This window comes from Urtica dioica, chromosome 1 (assembly GCF_054948205.1).
Source record: "Urtica dioica subsp. dioica isolate 48M chromosome 1, U.dioica_male_clone48M_v1_H2, whole genome shotgun sequence".
Lineage (NCBI taxonomy): Eukaryota > Viridiplantae > Streptophyta > Magnoliopsida > Rosales > Urticaceae > Urtica > Urtica dioica.
This window is the reverse complement of record NC_142756.1, coordinates 41,083,383-41,105,577: the sequence shown is the minus strand read 5'-3', so window position 1 is coordinate 41,105,577 and position 22,195 is coordinate 41,083,383. Positions and strand designations below refer to the sequence as shown.

Genomic DNA, 22,195 nt, shown 5'->3' with positions numbered 1-22,195 from the left:
TCCGGTTTACCAATCGTTGGTAAGTAGCTCCTGCATTTTTAAAGCCAAAAGGCTTGACCTTGTAGCAGTAGAGGCATCGATCAGTGACGAAGGTTGTCTTTATTTGATCGGGCTCGTGCATTCGTATCTGGTTATAGCCCGAGTAGGCGTCCATGAAACTTAGTAGCTCATGTCCGGCCGTGGCGCCGATCAGTTGTTCGATGCGTGGAAGTGGAAAGCAATCTTTTGGGCAGGCTTTGTTAAGATCTTTGTAGTCTATACAAATGCGCCACTTCCCATTAGGCTTTTTTACCATGACCACGTTGGCCACCCAATTGGCGTTCAACCGGTGCACAAACACATCGGAGTCTATTCCAGGCATGTCTGCATGAGCCCACGCAAAGACATCCTTGAACTCCCGAAGGAAGGACGCAAGTTGAGTTTTGATGGTGAGAGGGAGTTGTGCACCGATCTTCACAACCTGGTCAGGTTTGGCTTCGTCGAGAACGATCGAAGTGAGATCATTGGGGCTGTCAACTTTCAACCTCTCGGTCTCATCGCAGGGAACTAAGTTCCCCGAGCTTCCGTGCGTCTTTTTTATCACATGGGTAGTCGTCTTCTAGATGGTAGATCGTGTTAACCCTTTTTTCAGCGGGCTTGTCGTCCACACCTTGGACATAGCATATCCTCGCTTGGGTCTGATCACTAACCATGACGTCAATTCTCTCCTCGTTGGGGAATTTCACCATTAGGTGATATGTGGACGTGATGGCCCTTAGTCTGTTCAACGTGGGTCACCCAATGATGACATTGTACGGCGACTCCTGGTCAACCACAAGAAAGGGGACCATGTGAACGACTTCGATACCTCCGATGGTTCCGAAGGTGACCGGTAGATCAATGATTCCTTCGGTCACGACCTTTTCTCCCGTGAACCCAAACAAAAGTGTCTGGGTCGTGACGGGGTGGAGCGCCCCGAGCTTCATGCGCTCTAGGGTGGTCTTAAAGATTATATCGGTTGCGCTGCCAAAATCAATAAGGACCATTTTCACCAATTTGTTACCCACTTGGGCTTTGAGGACTATTGCGTCATTGTGTGGATGTACAACTCGCTTAGCCTCCTCACTGGTGAATTGTATCATCTCGTATGGTACGGACGGAGGTTCCTCATACGTGAGGTTAACCTGCCCGACATGGCCTTCTTGAGAGGCAGCCCTAAGGAGCTTTTTTCTTTGCTGTGCTGAATCTCTGTCTTGCAGGCCACCTAGTATGCTGGTGACAACGTGGAGTTGTGTGTCGGCCGTAGCCGCGACCGTGGGGTGATCCATGTTAGTGTTGGTTCCTCCACCCTTCCCAGGTTGTGGCCTGTCGTTGGTAGGGACCGCAACACCTATCATTCGGAGAACGAACTCTTTGAGCTCGCCTCTTTGAATCAATGTCTCCATCTGTCGCTTGAGCGCGAAGCATTGAGCGGTCATATGACCATAATCCTGGAGGAACTCACAATAATGGGACCGATCGCGAGATGCGGGGTCGCCTTTCAATGGAGTTGGGGTGGTGAATTTGTCATGCGCCAGAGCATAGATTCGATCTACCGAGGCGTTCAAAGGTGTGAATTATGAATAGTCTCTGAAGTTGTTCGCAAGACGCGGGTTTTGAGACGTAGGGGGTCGGCCATCGAAAGCTTAACCTCCCTTATTCACCTTCTTTTGGGGGTGCCTTGTTCGTTGCCGGACTCATCTCGACGGCGGGAGTTTTGATTATTTCTCCTACGGCCGTCGAGGTAATCTTCAACCCCCATGAAAGTCTTGGCTCTGTTCATTAACTCGGCCATTGTAGAAGGGACTCTGCCTACGATGGACTTTAAGAAGTCCCCAGGGCGCAAGCCCTCGATGATGGATGTTATTGCGTCACTGTCGTCGAAGCGATCAACCTTGTTGGATTCTGCGGTGAACCGAGTGAGATACTGTCTCAACCGAGTGAGATACTGTCTCAAGGACTCGTTATTCTCTTGCCTGATTGACCATAGGTACATCTTGGTTTTCTTTTGAACCATCGACGTAGCAAATCGTGCTAGGAACATATCCTTCGGGTCTTTGAACGATTGGATGCTCCATGGTCTTAAATTCTTGAACCACTCGAAATCGGGTCCGGTGAGGGTAAGACTAAAAGCTTGGCATAGAGCCACAGGTGAGACACCCTGCATCATCATCCAAGTTTTGTAGTGTTCGATGTGATAAGTGGGATCGGTTTTTCAACTACAGAGAGGGAGATTCGGGAGTTTGACGTTTTCCGTGCACACCTCAGCAAGGATTTGGCTAGTGAACGACGATGAGTGTTCTTCTACGACCCCGTATGTATCACCGGCCAAGCCGCCTTCACATAGATCATGCACTTCATTACGAAGGTTGTGAATCATGGTGACGACGTCAAGGCCAGTGTTGGGGGTCACTCCATGTTCAGGATGAGTCACCTGGTGCCTTTCATTCGACCCTTGAGCCGGGCACGTGGCACGCCGGGGCCTAGAGCCCGGTCGCGAGCGTCAACAGGCTGGGATGTGGCAGAGCTCGCCGAGGGAGGTCCGGCCGACACTGGGACGCACGGCCAAAGTAGGCCCGGCCAGCGCTGGGGCGCACGGCCGAGGAAGCAGGGCGCGCACGGGCGAAAGAGTAGGGCGCGCGCGGGCGAGGGAGATCAATAGTCCTTTGATCCTTAGATTTTGAATATATTATTTTAAGCAAACCATGAAGATTTTGTTCATGCAAATCTACATTTGTCTCTTTATATGTTGTTAGGTTTGTTTAAGGACTAAAGACTATAGATTATCATAAGGCTTCAAACAGTCAAGGAAGAATGAATGAACGTTTCAACTTTTATTTATGATTCAGTAGCTACAAGCAAGAGTCTTCGTGAGACTTTATTACATCAAATGTACATAAGTAAAGACTACTACTCTTCTTGTGGGCACCATTGACAACACTATTTCGGTGTGGTGTTGTGCGATTCCTCTATGGCAGGCCGCTGGTCCTCAATACAACAGAATGGCGGCAAGACGTGAGCCTGTCGATCTAGGTCAAGATTTGCCACCGGAACGGGACGCTGGGCAAGATAGTGGACCCCAACTTGGCAGGTGAGATCGGTCCGGCGTGCCTATGGAAGTACGACGAGATCGCCATCAACTGAATGCTCAACAATGTTGCCGATCGACCATCCATGAAAGACGTCATGTTGGCCTGGGATTCGATCTCGAATGTGAGCTTTGCCAATCTTTCACCGAGCTTAGTCTCCGCTCTTTTGAGAGAGACTAAACTTTTGCTGATTGATTATTGGCTGTGTTTTTCATTAACTTAGGGTCTCTTAAATAGACCGAAGTTTACAACCTAATGGGTCGGGGCAAAAATCATAACCTTAATTACATAAGTAAACATAATTAATTAATCTAAATTCGGAATAGTAAATAGGAAGAATTTAAAAACCTAATTGTACAATATAAAACACTAATTTCGTGAGTAAAAACCCTTAATTTCCCTAATTGATAACTTTAGGTAGTAGATATGTATCATTACTCCCCTCCTCCTCTTTGAGCTTGTCCTCAAGCTCAATTTTGGAACTACTCATTGACCTAGCTCGTGGACACCCTTGTTCCATTGTGCCACGAACCCAACTCAAATGTTGGTTGATCATTTGTCGAAGATCGTAGATCCACTTGTGCACCATCGGATCACCACCATTGTCGCTTCCCGACCTACTCCCTTCTGGTGCTTCTCCTTGTAGGCGATGCTTTAATTATCGCAGCATGCTCTATGAGGATAAAGTGTGTTTGGCAGAAATTACGATCTGCGGCTGAGCTCTGGAAATCAAAAAAGTTATCGACTTTTCGTAACCTTTTGGTGGGATCACCGAGCCCGTCATGGGTGGAAAAATCTAGGCGATCACGTTTGGACTCGCTTTGGCCGCTAATGCATTTGATAGGCTTGATCTCATCCTCATCATAATTTGATTTCTCCGGCGAGACGTGCGACCTTTCTTCTCCCATCGCCACCCCGTCGTGGCGTTCTTTCCGACGTGGATCAGATCCCGTTGTTGCAAGAAAATGTGTCTGTGAACCTTCACCCTCATTGACACTTGATAACCCCTGGTTTATCCCTCTCGGCCGCCGACAACATCTCTGACAATTGCTGGTTTATCCTCTTGGCCGTTGACAACATCTCTGACAATTGATGGTTCATCCTCTCGGTCGCTGTGCAGTTTGAGCCATGAACACCAACACCTTCTCCATAAATTTCTCCAAACTCTCTCCCATCTCGAGCGGCTCTAATACCAAAATTGATATGCCCCGGGATTCGATCTCGAATAGGGAGCTTTGTCAATCTTTCACTGAGCCTAGTCTACGCTCTTTTGAGAGAGACTAAACTTTTGGTGATTGATTATTGGCTATGTTTTTCATTAACTTAGGGTCTCTTAAATAGACCTAGTATTACAACCTAATGGGCCGGGCCCAAAATCATAACCTTAGTTACATAAAGTAAACATAATTAATTAATCTAAATTCAGAATAGTAAATAGGCAGAATTTAAAAACCTAATTGTAGAATATAAAAACACTAATTTCATAATTTAAACCTTTAATTTCCCTAATTGATCAGATGAGATACTAGATATGTATCAGGGAAACGAGGAGGTTTGTTTGGTTAACTGCAATGACAGGGACGAAACGTCGGTGATTATGAATAGTGACGTGAGTGAGATCAGCAGCGTCGATGGAGTCCATGGAAGTCCATAAAGGAGAACGGACCAGAGTGTGGTGAACAAAGAATGTTCCTCTGTTGGTAAGGGCGATTCTTGGACACAACAATCAGCCCACAGGGTTAATCTCTCGATAGATAATGTGAGGGCCTTGGAGATTGTCGGGCCTAATCCGGACACCACGGTTGTTAAAAAAAATTGGTTTGATCTCTTCATCAAAGGTGTTGATCAGGTTAAAATAAGAACTTCGATGCTATAAAGATGTCATCTCTAATCAATTGTTATTTAAATAATGAGGCTATTGTTGTCAATGGTGCCCACAAGAAGAGTTGTAGTCTTTATATTGTACATTTGATGTAATAAAGTCTCATGAAGACTCTTGCTTGTAATTGCTTATTCATTAATAAAAAGTTGAAACGTTCATTCATTCTTCCTTGTCTGTTTGAAGCTTTATGATAAAACATTAGTCTTTAGTCCATAAACAAACTAAACAACTTACGAAGAGACAAATGTAGATTTGCATGAACAAACTCTTCGTAGTTTGGTTAAAACGATATATTCGCAATCTAAGGGTCAAAGGACTATTGACTTCAGTATGATTGTTAGAAGAATGTATGATGTCTGGTTATGAGGCATTGAGAGTTGGAGACTCTATAGTTCCTTATAGGTATCTTTCGAAGTTACTGAATTGACCAGTGCACTTCTAGAGACAAGATAAGAACAAACCATTTAACATCTTATGTCTCGAAGTCACTACGTATGAATTACATCGTGCTTACCTTAATCCTGAAATGAGACATGCCATTTCACACCTTACGTATTCTCATTTGAGAAAGTCAGAGTTCGGACTCACTATGTGATTCCGAACAAGGCCGATTGGTGAAGTACTAAGTTGTGAGAATGTCATGAGTAACTTTGTGAAGTTCTCATAGATATGGAATTCATGTACAAGATTGCTGAAATGCAATGTATATCACCTCATGCTTTGTTCCTTGGAGTGTGAATAAATGAACTGGCCAGTGTCCAAATTGAGTCTTGACTCTTTTGGATGAAACAATGTGACTTGTTAGCTCCTCGTCAATACATTGTTTCTAACTTATTCACAAGCGGACAAAGGAGTTGAGGAAATAACAACTAGAAGGGAAAAATGGTAATTTTGTAAATCCCGACTAGCTGATGATATTCATGAAGGGTAAACACTGATAATATTTGTGGATCCACTCATTACAATTAGGTTGAATTCTTGAGTAGAAAATAAATTCATTTGAACCGAGAGATTTTCAGTGTCAACTCTTTAGTGGAGTCAGTTGACATTAAGCTAAACTTGGAAAAGGTTTGTGAACTTTTGAGTCCAAGTATTTAGCTCAAGCTTTGTTCATTTGGATCCATGAGGTCACTGTCACGAATCACATCGAATAGGAATAGTTAAACTGGAAGCTAAGTCAAAACAAGAACGAAAATTGTCAAAAGGGTATTTTTGTCTTTTGAGACATAGCATGAAATGAATGTCAATAAATTTTTTGACGAGGTCGTTTGATGACTTAATAACACTCGGCCATGACTTGATCATTGCGCCTTGTGGATTAATTTCATTTCATAAGAATTTTATTGAAAATTCTTAATGGGCCTTTCTCATGTTGTCATGAACAAATGAAAAAGCTTCTAGAAGCTCCTTCTAGAATGATGTTGGGCGCCCAAATACCTAAGAGAAAGAGAGAATATTTTGTGCATAAATGTATCATGATACTTGCCAAAAGAAAAAGAATAAACAAATTTCCTATGCAAGGCAATAGGAATTTCGGCCAAGAGAGAGTCAAAGGCAAGGCATGGAACAAAATAGGAAACAAATCCAAGGCTTATTGAAGCCTATGTTGGCCGAGTATCTCAAGAGGAAAAAAGGGAAATTGGCTCATGAATATGTGATATTATATAGAAGAGGAAACTACCTTATTGAAGGTGAGACATCTCCTATAAATAGGAGCCTCGGTCTTCTCATTTTTCTCATTCCACATAAGTTAGAGATTGAGAGCCTCTCTATAGACCTTGTGGCCGACCCCTCTCTCTCTCTCTCTCTAGTCAATTTCGTTTTATTGTTTTGGCACCTAGGTCCTCATTTGACCTAGTGTTTAGCTCTGCGACTTCAAGACTCGTTCTTAAGTCGTAGTGTTTAAAAGTGCCCACACACTAATTCCTTTTATTTCGAGTGATTTAGTGATAGAAACTTTCGTGGTTGCTCGAGTTGCCGAGGAAAGAAAGAGAGACGTGCTGCGAGGGAGACGAACGTTTTCAACCTTCCGAAGGCTCATCAACGTTCAAGCTTCTAAAGAGGTTAGTAAATTTATTATGCTCATATTAATTTTATTTACATGTGCTTGCACTTTGTCTAGGTTAGTAAAAACCGTTTTACTTGAAAAAGAAAATTTTCAAAATTCCGCCGCTTAACGAAGCGTTAAACTTTTTCTTAAACCCTAGATCAATTCCAACATCTATCTTCTTCCTTACCGGTAACTGATCCAATTTCATAACTGATAATTGATCCAGTTTCATAAACCGGATCCGGGTTATAAAACCGAAATTTTGGTTTGATGATGTGCACCAATTTACGGTCATGATTGGTTTGGTTATCGGTTTAACCGATTTTCGGTTAATTTTTTGTTCAGCCCACTATTACAATGCCAACCGAAAATGTTCAATGCCTTTTTCTCTTGATTTCCCATACTATAGACTAATACAACTTCTAACTATTATGTACTAAACCTATAACTATTTATTTATCATAAAAATTGCCGGTATTTTATTGAAAACTGTGGCAGAGGCTACACTGCGAGATTCGTGATTCGAAAATTAAGCTGATACCAGACACCGGGCACATCGAGAGGCCCGAATCCATTGCACAGCTCATAGAGGAGTTCCTTCGAGAAGGATGACGCTGAATTAAACTATAAAGCGTCTTGTTTATTGTCGTTTAATACAGAGATATGTAAGAAACGCATATGCGTCGACACCTTTCATTTTGACAGAATCCATTAAAACTGAATGACATTAAATAAAGTAACTGTCAACTCTTTTTAATTTAATCAGCGCGTATCACCACCCACCTTATTTTTCTTTTATTTTTCTGAAGCTCATCAAATGACATTTAGTCCAAGCTTTTTTTTTTTTGAGAAGAGAAACTTCATTCCAACTAGGAAGAGAGAAAACAATCCGCTAAAACAGTAGGACCTAACCACGCAGGGCAGAAGTCAATCCACTGAAACGAAAAGGAGAAGTCAATCCACTGAAACGAGAAGGAGAGGTAAACTTCATTCCAAGCTTTGACTTGTTTATCATTTAGTAAACTTTTGGTAGGTAAACTTTTGGTCAGACCGTAAACCGTACTCATTTATTTTAGTCTTCTATTTAGCCACAGTTATTTGTATATGTTGTATATCCATATATTTTGTATATTGGAATTGTAACCAAGCTGGAAAACTTTGCCTAAACAAACATAAAGATGCTGCAAAACTTTCTGCAATTCAGACATTACACTACAATACAACACCCTTCAGTAATAATTAAAAAGGTAAACCAAATAAGTAAAAAGAAAAACACTTAAAAGAGTTCAGTTTTTAATTGTAGTCACTAAACGGAGATCCCAGAAACGATACAAAGCTTCGAATCCGCTCCGCCACTAACGATCTCGTCGTTCTTCCACCAGTCAATACAAAGTACCTGAATTATAAATGAAAGAGGACAAATTAGTCCCCAAGAAATCACAGGACATTATGAGAATGAACATAAACAGTTATATTTTTCTTTGTACCTTGTCTTTGTGCGATTCTATGATCGATAGGGGCCACTGCAGGAGAAACGGACATCAGCAAAACTCATTAATACAATAATTATAATCAGCCCAAAAAAAAATAAAAATAAAAATAAAAACAAATAAAACACAATACCGCAGTTCTCAGATCCCATATCATTGCTTTTCCATCGTAGGACCCGGAGACCAAATGGTGCCATGATCTCTTGTTCCACTTGCAGTCCGAAATCCACGAAGTGTGAGAAGAAAATTGGTAGACTGGAGCAGAAGTTCCTGGAGGAAAATAAATAGTAATTTACATTTTTTTTTTAGAAGAAACTCAATTGAAATAAAAAGGGAAAAGAAAGCCTATACTATGAAAAAGCAAGATACAAGCTAAAGGGCACTAGGCCAATCTCTAGAAAGGGAAGCTAGGCTAGAGGACCGAAACTCGGGCTCAAGGGTAGCAAGCCAAAAACCAATATTGCGGAAAAGACTATCCCAAAGGCTGTCGAAGCAGGGAGGGGCGTCATTGAAAATACACTTATTCCGGAGCTTCCAAATAGCCCAGCAGGCTGCGAGAAAAGCAACCTTGACAGCTGAGCAAACCTTCGAACTTCTTCCAGAGAAACCGAACCAGAGGCTGAAGGCAGAGAGGGGACAGTCGGCAGGAGGCAGAACATCGACGGGAAGGCGCGCGAACAGGAGGCTCCAAACTTTGGAAGCAAAAGAGCAAGTCCGAAACAAATGATCTCTGTTGTCGGCGGCTCGGTGACATAAAGGGCAGCAAGACGGGCAACCGGAGATCGAAGGAAAACGGCGCTGAAGAACATCGTCGGTGCTGAGCTTGTTCGAGACGAGGAGCCAACCGAAGAACTGCACTTTAGAAGGTACTTTAGCTTTCCAGATCAGATCGACAAAGGGCCAAGTCGAAGGGAGAGAGACCGAAGACAAACTTCCCGTCATAGACTTAACCGAGAAACCCTCCGTGTCGTCTAACCAAACCCGACGATCGACCATGCCGCTCCAGATCCTGATATCTTCCAGCTTCGCCAAGAGAGCGGAGACCTCGTCAATTTCTCTCAAGGACAGGTTCCTAGAGAGTTTGAGGTCCCAAAAGACTCGACCGATTTCAGACGGGTCCGGGGAAGTAAAAAAGCCGATCTTTTCGTTCTTTACGGGACAGATCCTCGCCAAGCCCAGAAACTTATCCTCGAGAGGACTGTTGAAAAGCCACGAGTCCTTCCAAAAGCGAACGATCGAGCCGTCGTGCACCTTCCAGCTCACCCGGGAGAAGAAAAAGTCGCTGATCGAAATGACCGACTTCCAGGGACTACGGAAAGTGGAGGCGGGGGCGAGGTCAGGGTCGAAATCATTGGCCCGAACTCCGTGGATGGCCCTAATCGTCTTGTGCCACAGAGAGTCGGCCTCCTTCGGGAAACGCCACAGCCATTTCGCAAGGAGACTATTGTTTCTATCTTCGATCCCCCCAATACCCAGCCCCCCTATATCCTTCGGGAGGCAGCAAGTGGCCCAAGCGACCGAGTGGACCCCTTTAGCATCCTCGAACCCGCCCAGAGGAAGTCTCTCATGGATTTCTCTATGTTGTCGCAAATACCTTTCGGCATTTTAAAGATTGATAGTAAGTGATTCGGAATAGCCGAGAGAACGGCCTTAACGAGAACCAGTTTCCCACCTTTCGAGAGGAAACTCCGCTGCCATCCAGAAAGCCGTGTGGAAAATTTGGCGAGGACCGGATCCCAAAAAGCCTTAGAACGGGGATTTCCTCCAAGAGGGGCATCAAGATACGTGATCGGCTAGGACTCTTGTTTGCATCCGAAGCTGTCCGCCAGGTCTGCGACGGTAGAAGGGGTATTGATGCCGAGAAAAGAGCTTTTGGCTAGGTTTAACTTCAAACCGGAAGCGTCACAGAAGTTCTTCACCGTAGAGTGAAGACGAGACCAGTTTTCCGGGTTTTTCTCGCCGAAAAAGAGAATGTCATCCGCAAATTGGAGATTGAGAGATGGCCAAAAGATCCTCACCGAAGAGCAATGGAGTGAACGATCCGGAGGCGCAGTCGCGCGTAATCATCCGAGAGAGCACATCCGCGACCAAAGTGAAGAGGAAAGGAGACAACGGATCTCCTTGGCGAAGACCTCTCGAGCACACGATCTTCTCACGAGGCCGACCATTCACGAGGAACGAGATCGAGGAGGAAAGACTACCCGAAATCCACTTCCTCCACCGCTGGTCGAAACCCTTTTCGGCGACCACGAAATCTAAAAAGTTTCAGTTCACCTTATCGTACGCCTTTTCGAGGTCAAGCTTGAGGACCACTCCTTCCTCGCCACTTTTTGACACCGCCTCAACCACCTCGTTGGCAATCAAAATGAGATCGATCATTTGGCGACCTTTGGCAATCAAAATGAGATCGATCATTTGGCGACCTTCGACGAAAGCAGCTTGTTCCCTAGCGATTGTTTCCCCCATAACCTCGCGAATACGATTACAAAGGACTTTGGAGATGATCTTTTAGAGACGGGATATTAGGCTTAATCGGCAGAAAATCAGCCAAGGACCTCGATTCCACCTTCTTAGGGAACAAACAGAGATGCGTTTCGTTCGTGCTATGATTGATGACCCCATTGTACCAAAAATCTGAGAAGACCAAGACGAGATCAGATTTGATCACCTCCCACATATCCTGGTAGAAAGCTATTGAAAACCCGTCCGGCCCCGAGGACTTATCACGAGCCAAGCTAAAAAGAGCCTTTTTTATTTCCGCCTCGGAAAAAGGAACGACCAACTCTCTGTTGCTTTCGGAGGAGATAGGGTCCCACCGTAAACCCTCCCCGTCGAGCAAAATCACAGGTTCCTCCCGGAACAAGAGTAAAAGTCGTTGATCTCCCTAACGATTTCCTCGGGGTCGTCCAAGATCAAGCAGTCTCTTCTCTCGAGTTTCCAGATTCCATTGTTTGCTTTGAGCGAATGGAAGAATCTAGAATTAACGTCCCCTTCTTTAGCCCATGGTATCTTGGAGGAGAGGTGTAGTTTCCTGTTCTCGTCGATGGCAATCGCTTTCAACCTGCCGAGAACCTCGTAGCGCTCACGTCGAAGATCCTTGGACCACTCGGTGCCTCCTTCTAGCCGGTCAAGTTCCATGAGACGAGTCTCCGACGCGTGTTTAACGCCCTCTAACTGCTCCTTGTTTGTTGCTGCCCAAGAGCGGATGTGCCCCTTCAAAGACCTCAATTTTGCATAAAGCCGTGACCTTCCTATCCTAAGAAACGAAGGTTGGAATCCGACCACCAAGATTCAACAAGCTCACGGAACGAACTGTCTTCCAGCCATCGGTTATTAAAGCGGAAAGGGGCAGGACCTCACCTCGGCGGCGAAGAGTTGAAAGAGATAGCCGAGCAATCGAAAACGCGTCGGAGAAGGGCTTCTTGTACGCCGTAGGGGAAAAGAGATTTCCATCCGACTCCGAGAAGGAAACGGTCGAGACGGCAGCAAGTAGGGGATTCGTGAAAGGAAGACCAAGTAAAGGCAGCGGTCTTGAGAGGGGGATCGTCGAGACACAAATCAACGATAAGGTCGTTGAAATCTTTCATACCTCTCCTCGCAAGAGAAGGCCGCGAATGTTCTTGTTGGAATCTAGTGACGTTAAAGTCACCCGCAACGCACCAAAAATCTCCACAAAATAGAGGACAACCCTGAAACCTCATCCCAAAAACGGCGTCTATCCGAGTTCGCACAAGGGCCATAAACTCCGGTAAACCACCAGATTCTACCACCTTCAACTCGAACCGAGACCGAGAACTCTCCAACGAGATTTTCAGAAACCTTCAGCCTCCGAGAATCCCAGATTACAAGAATACCGCCGGCCGCTCCTATAGCCGGTAAGAGAATCCATTCTTTGAAATGAGAACTCCAAATACTTCCAATAAAACCTCTATTCACCGACTCTCGTTTCACTTCTTGAAGCACGAGATCCGGTGATTCTTTACCGATAAGCGCGTTGATAGCACTGCGCTTATCCGGGGATCGAGAACCCCGAATATTCCAGGAAAGGATCTTCATTTAGGTGTTGCAGTACCCTTTTGGGAACCGGAACTGAACACCATGTTAATTTCGAGGTTACGAAGTTCTCTGTTGAACTTGTTTGCTGTCTGAGACGAAGGAAGAGTACCGGGGACGGGGTCTGCGTGGTTTTCGAGGAGGCATGCCACACTTCCGAGAGCAGAATCAGAGCTAATCGAATCGTCGAAATTGGAACAAAAATGGTCTTCATCGAAAGAATTCTCCTCCCTAGAAGAATCTCCTTTAAAAAGCTCAAGAGGATCCTCGTCGGAAGATACCTCGTCGGGATCGGGAGGCCGAACAAAAGAAGCATCTTTTCTGACCCTAGCTCTTCTCGAATTCCTGAAAATCGCAGAGTTTCTGACAACTCGACGGCCGAAATCAGGCTCAGGATCGCTCGCGATGCCCTGAGAATCAATGGGGGGAATTTTGTTGGACTTACAAAAGTCATCCCATGTGTCGATCAAGCTTATGGAGAAGGCTTCGCGCTTTTTGGGGCGTCGGGACGATCTGCTGGATGACGTGGCTTGCTTGCCCTGAGACGTGGACCGAGGCTTCTTAGAAACGGCATTCGGAACACTTGGCGATGCGTAGAACTGAGAAGGGGAGAAATCATCACTGGTTGAAGACTGAGACAAATCTCTGGACCCAGCAGGAGGAGAAGAGGATCCAAGAGAAGACTTAAGTCGAGGAGGTGGGGCAAGAGACGGCTGCTGAAGGGCCCTGGGAATTCGACGACCCAGGCGAGACAGAAGGCTTGGGAGAAACCTTCTCAACAGAAGCCCGAGGAGAAGCCAAACAGTGGGGCCCACTCCCACATAACCTAGAGGAATTTGGGTCCTGCAAAGGCCCAACTAATTCATGTCCCAGAGCGTTGCTTACGTCACCAAGAAAGAAGTGGGGCCCACCTTCATTAGGTTTTAGGAGAGTAGAGGTATCTAAAGACCTACGAGAAGGAGAAACCTCATGATTAGAAAGCGCAGGTGGGATAACATCGGGAACACGCGAGAGATCATTACTGCATGGCTGCTTGGCTGAAGGACTCTTAAGATTCTGCATGGCCTCGGGAAGACGCGAGGAACCACTACAGACTTAACCAGAAAGCACGGTCGGCTGGAGGCGCGTGGGGGAAAAGGCCGGAGCTGAAGAAGACTTCCTGGGATATCTCCGGTCAAGACCTCCATCGGAGGTGAGAAAGAGAGCGATGTCCGAGTTCTGCCCTTAAGCTTGACCGCCAGATTATGCGCGAGCCATGGTTTTAAAAGGCGTTTTCAAGGCGCGCCTCTTGAGGCGAGGCGGTCGGAAGTCCCCTCCAGGCTCAAGCCTGGAAAAAAAAGGGCGACAAGCTCCTTGGACCAATTAGGCATGCGCCTGGAGCGTATGCCTGGAAAATAAACGCTCCAGGCGAGCCTGGAATGGCTGGTTTAGAAAAAAAAAAAAAAATTGGGACAGTTTTTGGGCCTTATTTTTTGGGCCTGTTTATTTTAAATCAGAAAATAATAAAACAAACGAAAATTAATACATTTAGGGTTTAAATTTTAATCGTTGTTCTTTGACGCTGCTCTCCACGCGACTTTCTGAAACGTTCGAACTTCCACTATCTCCACGCTGCTCTTCTCCTCCATCTCCACGCTACTCTTCTGATTTGGTTAGTTTTTATTCCACTCTTGTTTTTTTTTTCTTTTTCCTTGTTTTCGGTCTTGGCGGTTTTTTGATGGATCGTTGTTGAATATGTGATGTCGAGGTTTTCCTATTTCTTTGGATCATTTTTTCTTTTTTTGGTTCTGTTCTCTCCAATCATCTCAACTCTGAACCTGTGTGTCTGACTATAAACATGTGATGATTTATTTTGTAGGATAATGTCGGATCGGGAAAAAGTAGATATTGGTCATAAGTTTTGTAGCAAAATAAAAATTATACCTACATCAAGCGTAATTTCTGCGAGAAGTTTATCATGGGAAGCATCAAACGGGTGAAAGATCATCTCGGAGGAACGCACGATAATGTCGCACCATGCGACAAGGTTACCGATGAAGTCAAGAAGATATGTGCCGATAATTATATTACTATGTATAGGAGGAAGTAAAGGAAATATGGTGTTTGATAAGGACACACAGATCAAGAAGAATATGACCGTGGCGATGATGGAATGTTATGTTAGAAGTTTTATGAGTCAATTTCATTGTTAAATTAGTATTTGAGGGTTGAACTAAGCATTATAAGTCTAAAACTTTTTTGGATTATTTCAGATTTATAAAATTTCTTTAATTTATGCCTATCTTTTGAGGCTTATGCCTCAATACGCCTTGAGGCTTACGCCTCGCCTCGAAAACAGAAATCGCCTCAGTTATCGTTTACGCCTTTTAAAACTATGGCGCGAGCATGCCGGAAGTCGGGCCTGACACTTTAAGCTTGGCGAACTTGAGAAAAGAAAACCGCTCTGTGCAAGAAGCAACTTGAAGCAACCCTCCACAGAGAACTCCGAGCTCCGTGAAGTTCTTGAGAGTCCATAGTAATTTACATTTGAACACAATTTTAAGTGTCCTTAGTATCTGTGCATGCTTTTTAGATATAGTCATAATCTTTTGACACTACTAACCTGGTTTACGAGGATCCCATATCCTAAGAATGGCGTCTGAACCACCAGCAGCAATCAATGTAGAGCCTTCGCCCCCGATATCGAGGCAATTCAGGGCTTTCCCACAGTACTGTCAATGGAATAAAACATTATTTTTGTCAAATCCCCTAAAAAAGCACAAGCTAGAAGAGTAGATTCAGACTTACAATGTTCAACAAATCTTTGCCTGTTTCAACGTCCCACCTTCTAACTGAATGGTCCAATGACGCAGAGTAAATTGTGTCGCTCTGTGCCCAATTAACGGCGGACACGCTTTGTGTGTGACCGATCAGTGTAGAAACAGCCTCAGCCTATAACCGATATGAATTGTTATTTTGGTCATAGTACAGTTTAGAAGGGAGATCAGACTAAGGACTGGACTTCATAAAATGGGGAAAAAAAATATCAGAAGAGCTGATACAGTATACCTCCAACTGAGATTCGTGAGATTGGTCATTCCCCTTTTTCTTTTTTACTGTTACTTGATCACCTTCAATATTTGTTTCATTTGTGTCCCACAAATTAATTTTGCAGTCCCAACCACCAGAGCAAACCTAATTAAGATGTAAATGACGACAAGGGAGGAGGTGAAACTTTGAATATTTACTTCAGTTATCAATTAACAATACATAGACACACTTCTAACAAGGAATTTAGCTATACCATCTCCCCAGAAGTATGAGCAGAGACACTCTGAACAGAAGCTTTATGTCCGCGCAAGATTTTGAATGGCCTTATCTTCAAAGGACATTTTCCAGGTTTGTCTGCTCTGAACTTTATCAAAGGAAAAAAGAAAAACATAAGAGCGGCTAACAAATCAAGTATCATCAAGTATCACTGCTGAAAAAACCATTACATATTTTCAGATACCTTCCACAGCCTCACAGACTGATCTTTTGAAGCCGTGGAAACAGTTACACTGTCTCCGCCTGCATACACAGATAGCTTAACTTATTAATAAGCTCAACTTATCAACAGGTACTTACTCGAGAGCTTGAATATCAGTGGAAATAGTAACAAGTCATCAACTGAATGAAAAATAACATTGGGCAACGGGGATAATGTACTTTTTGTATCGCAGACAAAAGAGTAATTTTTCCCCTAGTAATCTACATGAAGAATTTGACGGATAACGGTTTCATATAGTCAGCACTCAGCATGTAAGACTAATGCTAAGTAAACATGTGCTTCACAAATCCAAGATTAAACCAAGTAAAATAAACCCAAAATCGATAAGTAGAAAACACGGATCTGGTGATTTCATTGTGTTTTGAGCGAGATTTATATTTCTGAAAGTAGCCCGAAACCAAATGACAAGGCAAGTACTGACAACAAATTGATGTCGTACAAAAGGTTTTTCCTCGTAAACACCTCTGAAATTACTAGTTTCAGAATTAAATGTTCACTTCTTACCATACCTTCTGAGTTAAGTATACAAACAGAAGATATTGCTCCGCTGTGTCCTTCCAGTATGTGCGTACATGCACCAGCAGCTTTCCACACCCTGTATGGAAGTACTAATATATCAAGCTAGTTATAATTATTAATAATTTATAAAGTATAATTAAAATGATTGTGCAGTTGGGCTATAAGCTTGCAATTACCTTCCCAGACCATCATAGCATCCAGTCAAAACGAACCTGCCACACATAAAAGAATTTGTCTGGGTTTTCAAGTATGCTATGTATGGCAAAAGAATGTATGTATACACACATATATGGGAGAAAAACTATACGTTTTTCCATGTCTAATGGTTATGTACTGGAGAAAAAACGTGATACAGAAATGTAAATAGTATAAATACGTGGAAATTAGAAATTAATGTGTTATGAACTTCCATATCGTTTGGTCGAATCTCTGGGTAATTATAGAGACACATGGCTCCCGAACATTCTTTTCCAGATTCACTAAATGATCCGATGTCATTTTTATGTAATTCCCTACTATTTATAGTCTACTACAACTCATGATAATACCATATCAACCCCTCAACTATGTATTAATACTAACCTCCCTTATTTCTTATATCCTTATAGAATGCAAGGAACAAGATATTTCTTTTAATAACCGTGGGTATCCGAGCTTCACCAAACTAAGCGATGAGACCATAGTTCGAACGAGGAACCCCCCAGCAGCCCTAAGGAATTTAGTTTATGGAGAATCGAACCTGGGACCATGTACCTATCCACATGTCCTAGCATTCACGTTACCACTATACCAACTCCTAAGGGCTTAAGGAACAAGGCATTCCAACATGGATCTTTGTACCTTTCCGTACAAACATATACTCACAGAAAACAGTAAAAAAACTTTCTTACCGAGAACAAGAACCATCAACTGCACTAACCCAATCTTCATGTAAACAAGGCTCTTCTTCTTTTCGAGGAACAACTGCTTTTATGTATTCAATTTCCAATGTTTTTTCCTGAACGAAGTCATGAGACAAAGTTAAGTGTCGACACCAAAATAGGAAACATCCTAAAGTTTATACTTTTGTGTCAAATTTGCAACATAAAGTTATATATTCCCCAAAACTAAATTGAATTTACATTAGTTGGTCTCAAATCTTTAGAAACTAAATTAAATAATGCGGAAACTGAATTTGAAGGAAGAAACCAAGTACCGCAGATATGCCCTTTGCAAGAAGAAACTGCTCAAGCGACATGCGAACAAGTTCTCCATCGATGAGAAAATCAAAAGGTTGGGGCTCCAAATCAAGATTTCCTGGCCAGAAGAACAATCGATGTATCGATCAAAATCTCGGAACGGTGACCTGATAATGGAAAAATAGAAGTCTTTATCATAAGCTAGGGTTTATAAATGTTACCAGATTGGAGGAGATTGTTGACGACGCTGGAAAGGCCTAACCGAGTGAGGTTGGAAGGAATGGCGATGGAAGTCAGAGGAGCTTTAAGAGGAGGGTCGAGCTTCGTGACGAACCGGGCTTGGATTCGCCGCGTCGTCAAGTCGGAATCTCCGTCCACGTCCATGTCGATGAATCGACGAGAGAGATACAGAAAGAGAGATTTGGGGGAAGGAAAAAAAAAATAATAGGAATTAGGGTTTAGCAATAGAAGAATAGTACGGGGAGGGTTCAAGGGTAAAGATGTGAAGATCGTCGACGACGCGCGGGAATATGCTTAGTGGCGCGATTGATTGGGCTGGAGCCCGAATCGTACGGTTATTAGCATAGAATATTAGCGTGGCCCATTACATTTTCAAGCTTCTTTCTCAAAGTAACTGTAATTTCAAAACACATCAAAAATATTATTTTTAAATATTTAGGTTAATAATACTCTTCAATATCAATTTTTAGTATACATAATACAGATTCATTATACAATTTTCAATATATATATATAAGACTAATTACATAAATCACCCTTGAATTTTGGGTCGAGTCACAATCCACCTCATCAACTTCATTTTACCACAAAAATGACTCTGAACTCTCATTTTGTTTTGATATTATCCATTCCATCAAAAAAAATTCAGCAACCATCGTCTCCACCATGACCAAGTAAGTTGTTATTCGTCGATTCCGGGCCTCCAACTTGAGAGACGAATCTATCTAAAGCAAACCAGCTCGAAAGGACCCCGGTCAAAGGCATGCGCGCCAAACCGACCGGTCATGGCCGGACGGCCGAGCAAGGGACCGTCCGGACACAGCCGGATGGCGCATCATGGGACCGTCCGGACACAGCCGGACGGCGCGTCAAGAGACCATCCGGACACGACCGGACGGCTGGGCAAGAGACCGGTCGGACACAGCTGGATAAGGGACCAGCCGGTCATACTAGTGACCCGGCCGGTCAGCTTCCTCGCCCGCACGCGCGATGCTTCATATATAAATAGAGACCCCGTCTCTACTTCGAAGGTAATCCGAATTTGAGCTCTAAAACGCTGTCGAACCTCAAAGTCACTCGTTTCACTCATGTTTGGCCTCTAAACACATAACGCCTTTCTTCCACCTCAATCCTCATTTTGTTGAGTGTCGGAGAGGTAAACAGAGGTAACCCCTCTGTTTCCCCTTCGTAGTTCGCATGTCCTTCTCTTTTTCTGGATATCTAGGAGGACGTGGAAGGCTATTCACAGCTAGGGACGAACTCGAGATACCGAGTTCAGGACGCTCAAGCTCGAACGCGACTACTTGTTCCGGCCTTGGGTCGAAGCGTTTGGAGCTTCTAAATCATTGTCCGAAAATGAGCGACAACATAAGTCGAGGTCTTGCTTGCCTTCATCTCGGCCTCTTCGCTTGGCTCAGGCAATTGTGGCCGATTTTATTCGAGATCCCAAACATTTTCTAAAATCCCCAAATCACTTCCTCACTAAAATCGAAAAAAAAATCCCCAAATTTATAATTATTCTAATCATCCTGTTGCTCCGACTAACTAAACTTGAGGATAGACTCAAGGAACAATGTCATGGAAGTGGGAGGCATTCATTGAGTGGGATCAACGGCGAAGGTTAGGGAAGTGGTTGCAGCGAAGAAGGCCGGCATCAAAGTTGTGGTCAGGCTGGCGACGGAGTCCGCCAGTGAAAAATGGAGATTCATCACTCAAAATTCGAGTTTTTTGTCAAGTGCGGTGATAGAATTCAATGTCTTCTTCTCTCTTTTTTATTTCTCTTTTTTAGCAAAACCGCATCCCAAGAACAATTGAATTTGTTCTACAAGAGTCGATTTTCTACTCAAGAATTCACCTAATTGTAATGAGCGGATCCACTGAATATTATCTATGTTTACCCTTCACTAATGTCATCAGCTAGTCGGGATTTACTAAATTACCATTTTACCCTTCTAGCTGTTATTTCCTCAACTCCTTTGTCGCTTGTGAATAAGTTAGAAACAATGTATTGACGAGGAGCTAACAAGTCACATTGTTTCATCCAAAAGAGTCAGGACTCAATTTGGACACTGGCCAGTTCATTTATTCACACTCCAAGGAACAAAGCATGAGGTGACATACATTGCATTTCAGCAATCTTGTACATGAATTCCATATCTATGAGAACTTCACAAAGTTACTCATGACAGACTCACAACTTAGTACTTCACCAATAGGCCTTGTTCGGAATCACATAGTGAGTCCGAACTTTGACTTTCTCAAATGAGAATACTAAGGTGTGAAATGGCATGTCTCATTTCAGGATTAAGGTAAGCATGATGCAATTCATACATAGTGACTTCGAGACATAAGAGGTTAAATGGTTTGTTCTTATATTGTCTCTAGAAGTGCACTGGTCAATTCAGTACCTTCGGAAGATACCTAGAAGAACTATAGAGTCCCCAACTCTCAATGCCTCATAACCAGACATCATAGATTCTTCTAACAATCATACTGAGGTCAATAGTCCTTTGACCCTAAGATTGCGAATATATCGTTTTAAGCAAACTACGAAGAGTTTGTTCATGCAAATCTACATTTGTCTCTTCGTAAGTTGTTAAGTTTGTTTATGGACTAAAAGACTAAGGTTTTATCATAAAGCTTCAAACAAAGAAAGAATGAATGAACGTTTCAACTTTATTAATGAATAGATAGGCAATTACAAGCAAGAGTCTTCATGAGACTTTATTACATCAAATGTACAAAATAAAGACTACAACTCTTCTTGTGGGCACCATTGACAACAAACTCCCACTTGACTCAAAGAAGGTGTGTGTAGTCCTTCATGCCTAATCCCTCACGATGTTGGTCGAAGACCTTGTTCGCTAGGGCCTTGGTGAATGGATCTGCGAGGTTGTCCACCGTTGAGATCTTCTTCACTTCCACGTCTCCGCGCTGCACGATCTCTCGAATCAAATGGTATTTCCTCTCAATATGCTTAGAGCGCTTATGGCTTCTAGGTTCCTTTGAGTTAGCGACAGCCCCACTATTATCACAATAAAGGGTCATGGGCTCGTCGACGTTTGGAACAACTTCCAAATACTTAAGGAACTTTCTAAGCCATACAGGCTCTTTGGATGCTTCACAAGCAGCCACATATTCTGCTTCCATTGTGGAGTCAGCAATGCAAGATTGCTTAATACTTCTCCACACAACAGCTCCACCATTAAGGATGAACACAGATCCCGAAGTGGATTTCCTGGAATCCTTATCCGCTTGAAAATCGGAGTCGGTATATCCCGTCATAGTCCGGTCAGTACCTGAGTATGTAAGCATCAAGTTCCTAGTTCTTCGAAGATACTTAAGAACATGCTTAACAGCAATCCAGTGCTCGGGTCCAGGGTTGGATTGGAAACGGCTAACTACGCCAACGGCGAAACGTATATCAGGTCTAGTGCAAAGCATAGCATACATGACGCTTCCTACGGCAGAGGCGTAAGGAATCTTCCTCATGTCTTCAATCTCTTGTGCAGTCTTGGGAGACTGGTCCTTAGAGAGTGAAACTCCATGCCTAAAGGGTGTTTGACCCCTCTTGCAGTCTTGCATCGAGAAGCGATCCATCACCTTATCAATATAAGATGCTTGAGAGAGCGACATGGTCCGGTTTTTCCTATCTCGAAAGATTTGGATTCCCAGAATGTACGCGGCTTCTCCTAGATCCTTCATATCGAATTGCTTTGCTAGCCAGACCTTAACCTCAGATAACTTACCCACGTCATTACCAATGAGAAGTATATCATCGACATATAGTACCAGAAGCACAACTTTACCTTCGTGTATTAACTTGTAAACACAAGGCTCATCTATTGACTGTTCAAAGCCGAAGCTCTTTACAGTTTCATCGAATCTAATATTCCATGATCTAGATGCTTGCTTTAGTCCATAAATGGATTTAAGCAACTCACAAACCTTGGTCTCTTGACCTTTATCCACGAAACCGTCTGGTTGAGCCATGTAAATGCGCTCGTCAAGATTGCCATTCAGAAAGGCTGTCTTGACATCCATTTGCCAGATCTCATAGTCGAGAGCTGCAGCTATGGATAGGAGTATGCGGATGGATTTATGCATCGCGACTGGCGAGAAGGTTTCTTCATAGTCAATCCCTTCT

The 22,195-nt window shown here is 43.5% G+C and overlaps 1 protein-coding gene across 1 annotated transcript; it reads right to left on the bottom strand.

Annotated features, from left to right (window-relative positions):
* Positions 1-8,212: 8,212 nt before the first annotated feature.
* Positions 8,213-18,289, bottom strand: LOC149407949 (Transducin/WD40 repeat-like superfamily protein). The gene is made up of 13 exons (XM_089616138.1): positions 18,030-18,289; positions 17,826-17,926; positions 17,521-17,627; positions 16,807-16,842; positions 16,621-16,706; positions 16,073-16,131; positions 15,866-15,976; positions 15,631-15,756; positions 15,370-15,513; positions 15,185-15,293; positions 8,663-8,799; positions 8,527-8,562; positions 8,213-8,435 (listed from the first exon to the last, which is right to left on the bottom strand). Exons 1-13 carry the CDS (start codon positions 18,190-18,192, stop codon positions 8,346-8,348), a joined length of 1,305 nt encoding a protein of 434 aa, XP_089472264.1. The 5' UTR covers positions 18,193-18,289; the 3' UTR covers positions 8,213-8,345.
* Between the last annotated feature and the right edge of the window lie 3,906 nt (positions 18,290-22,195).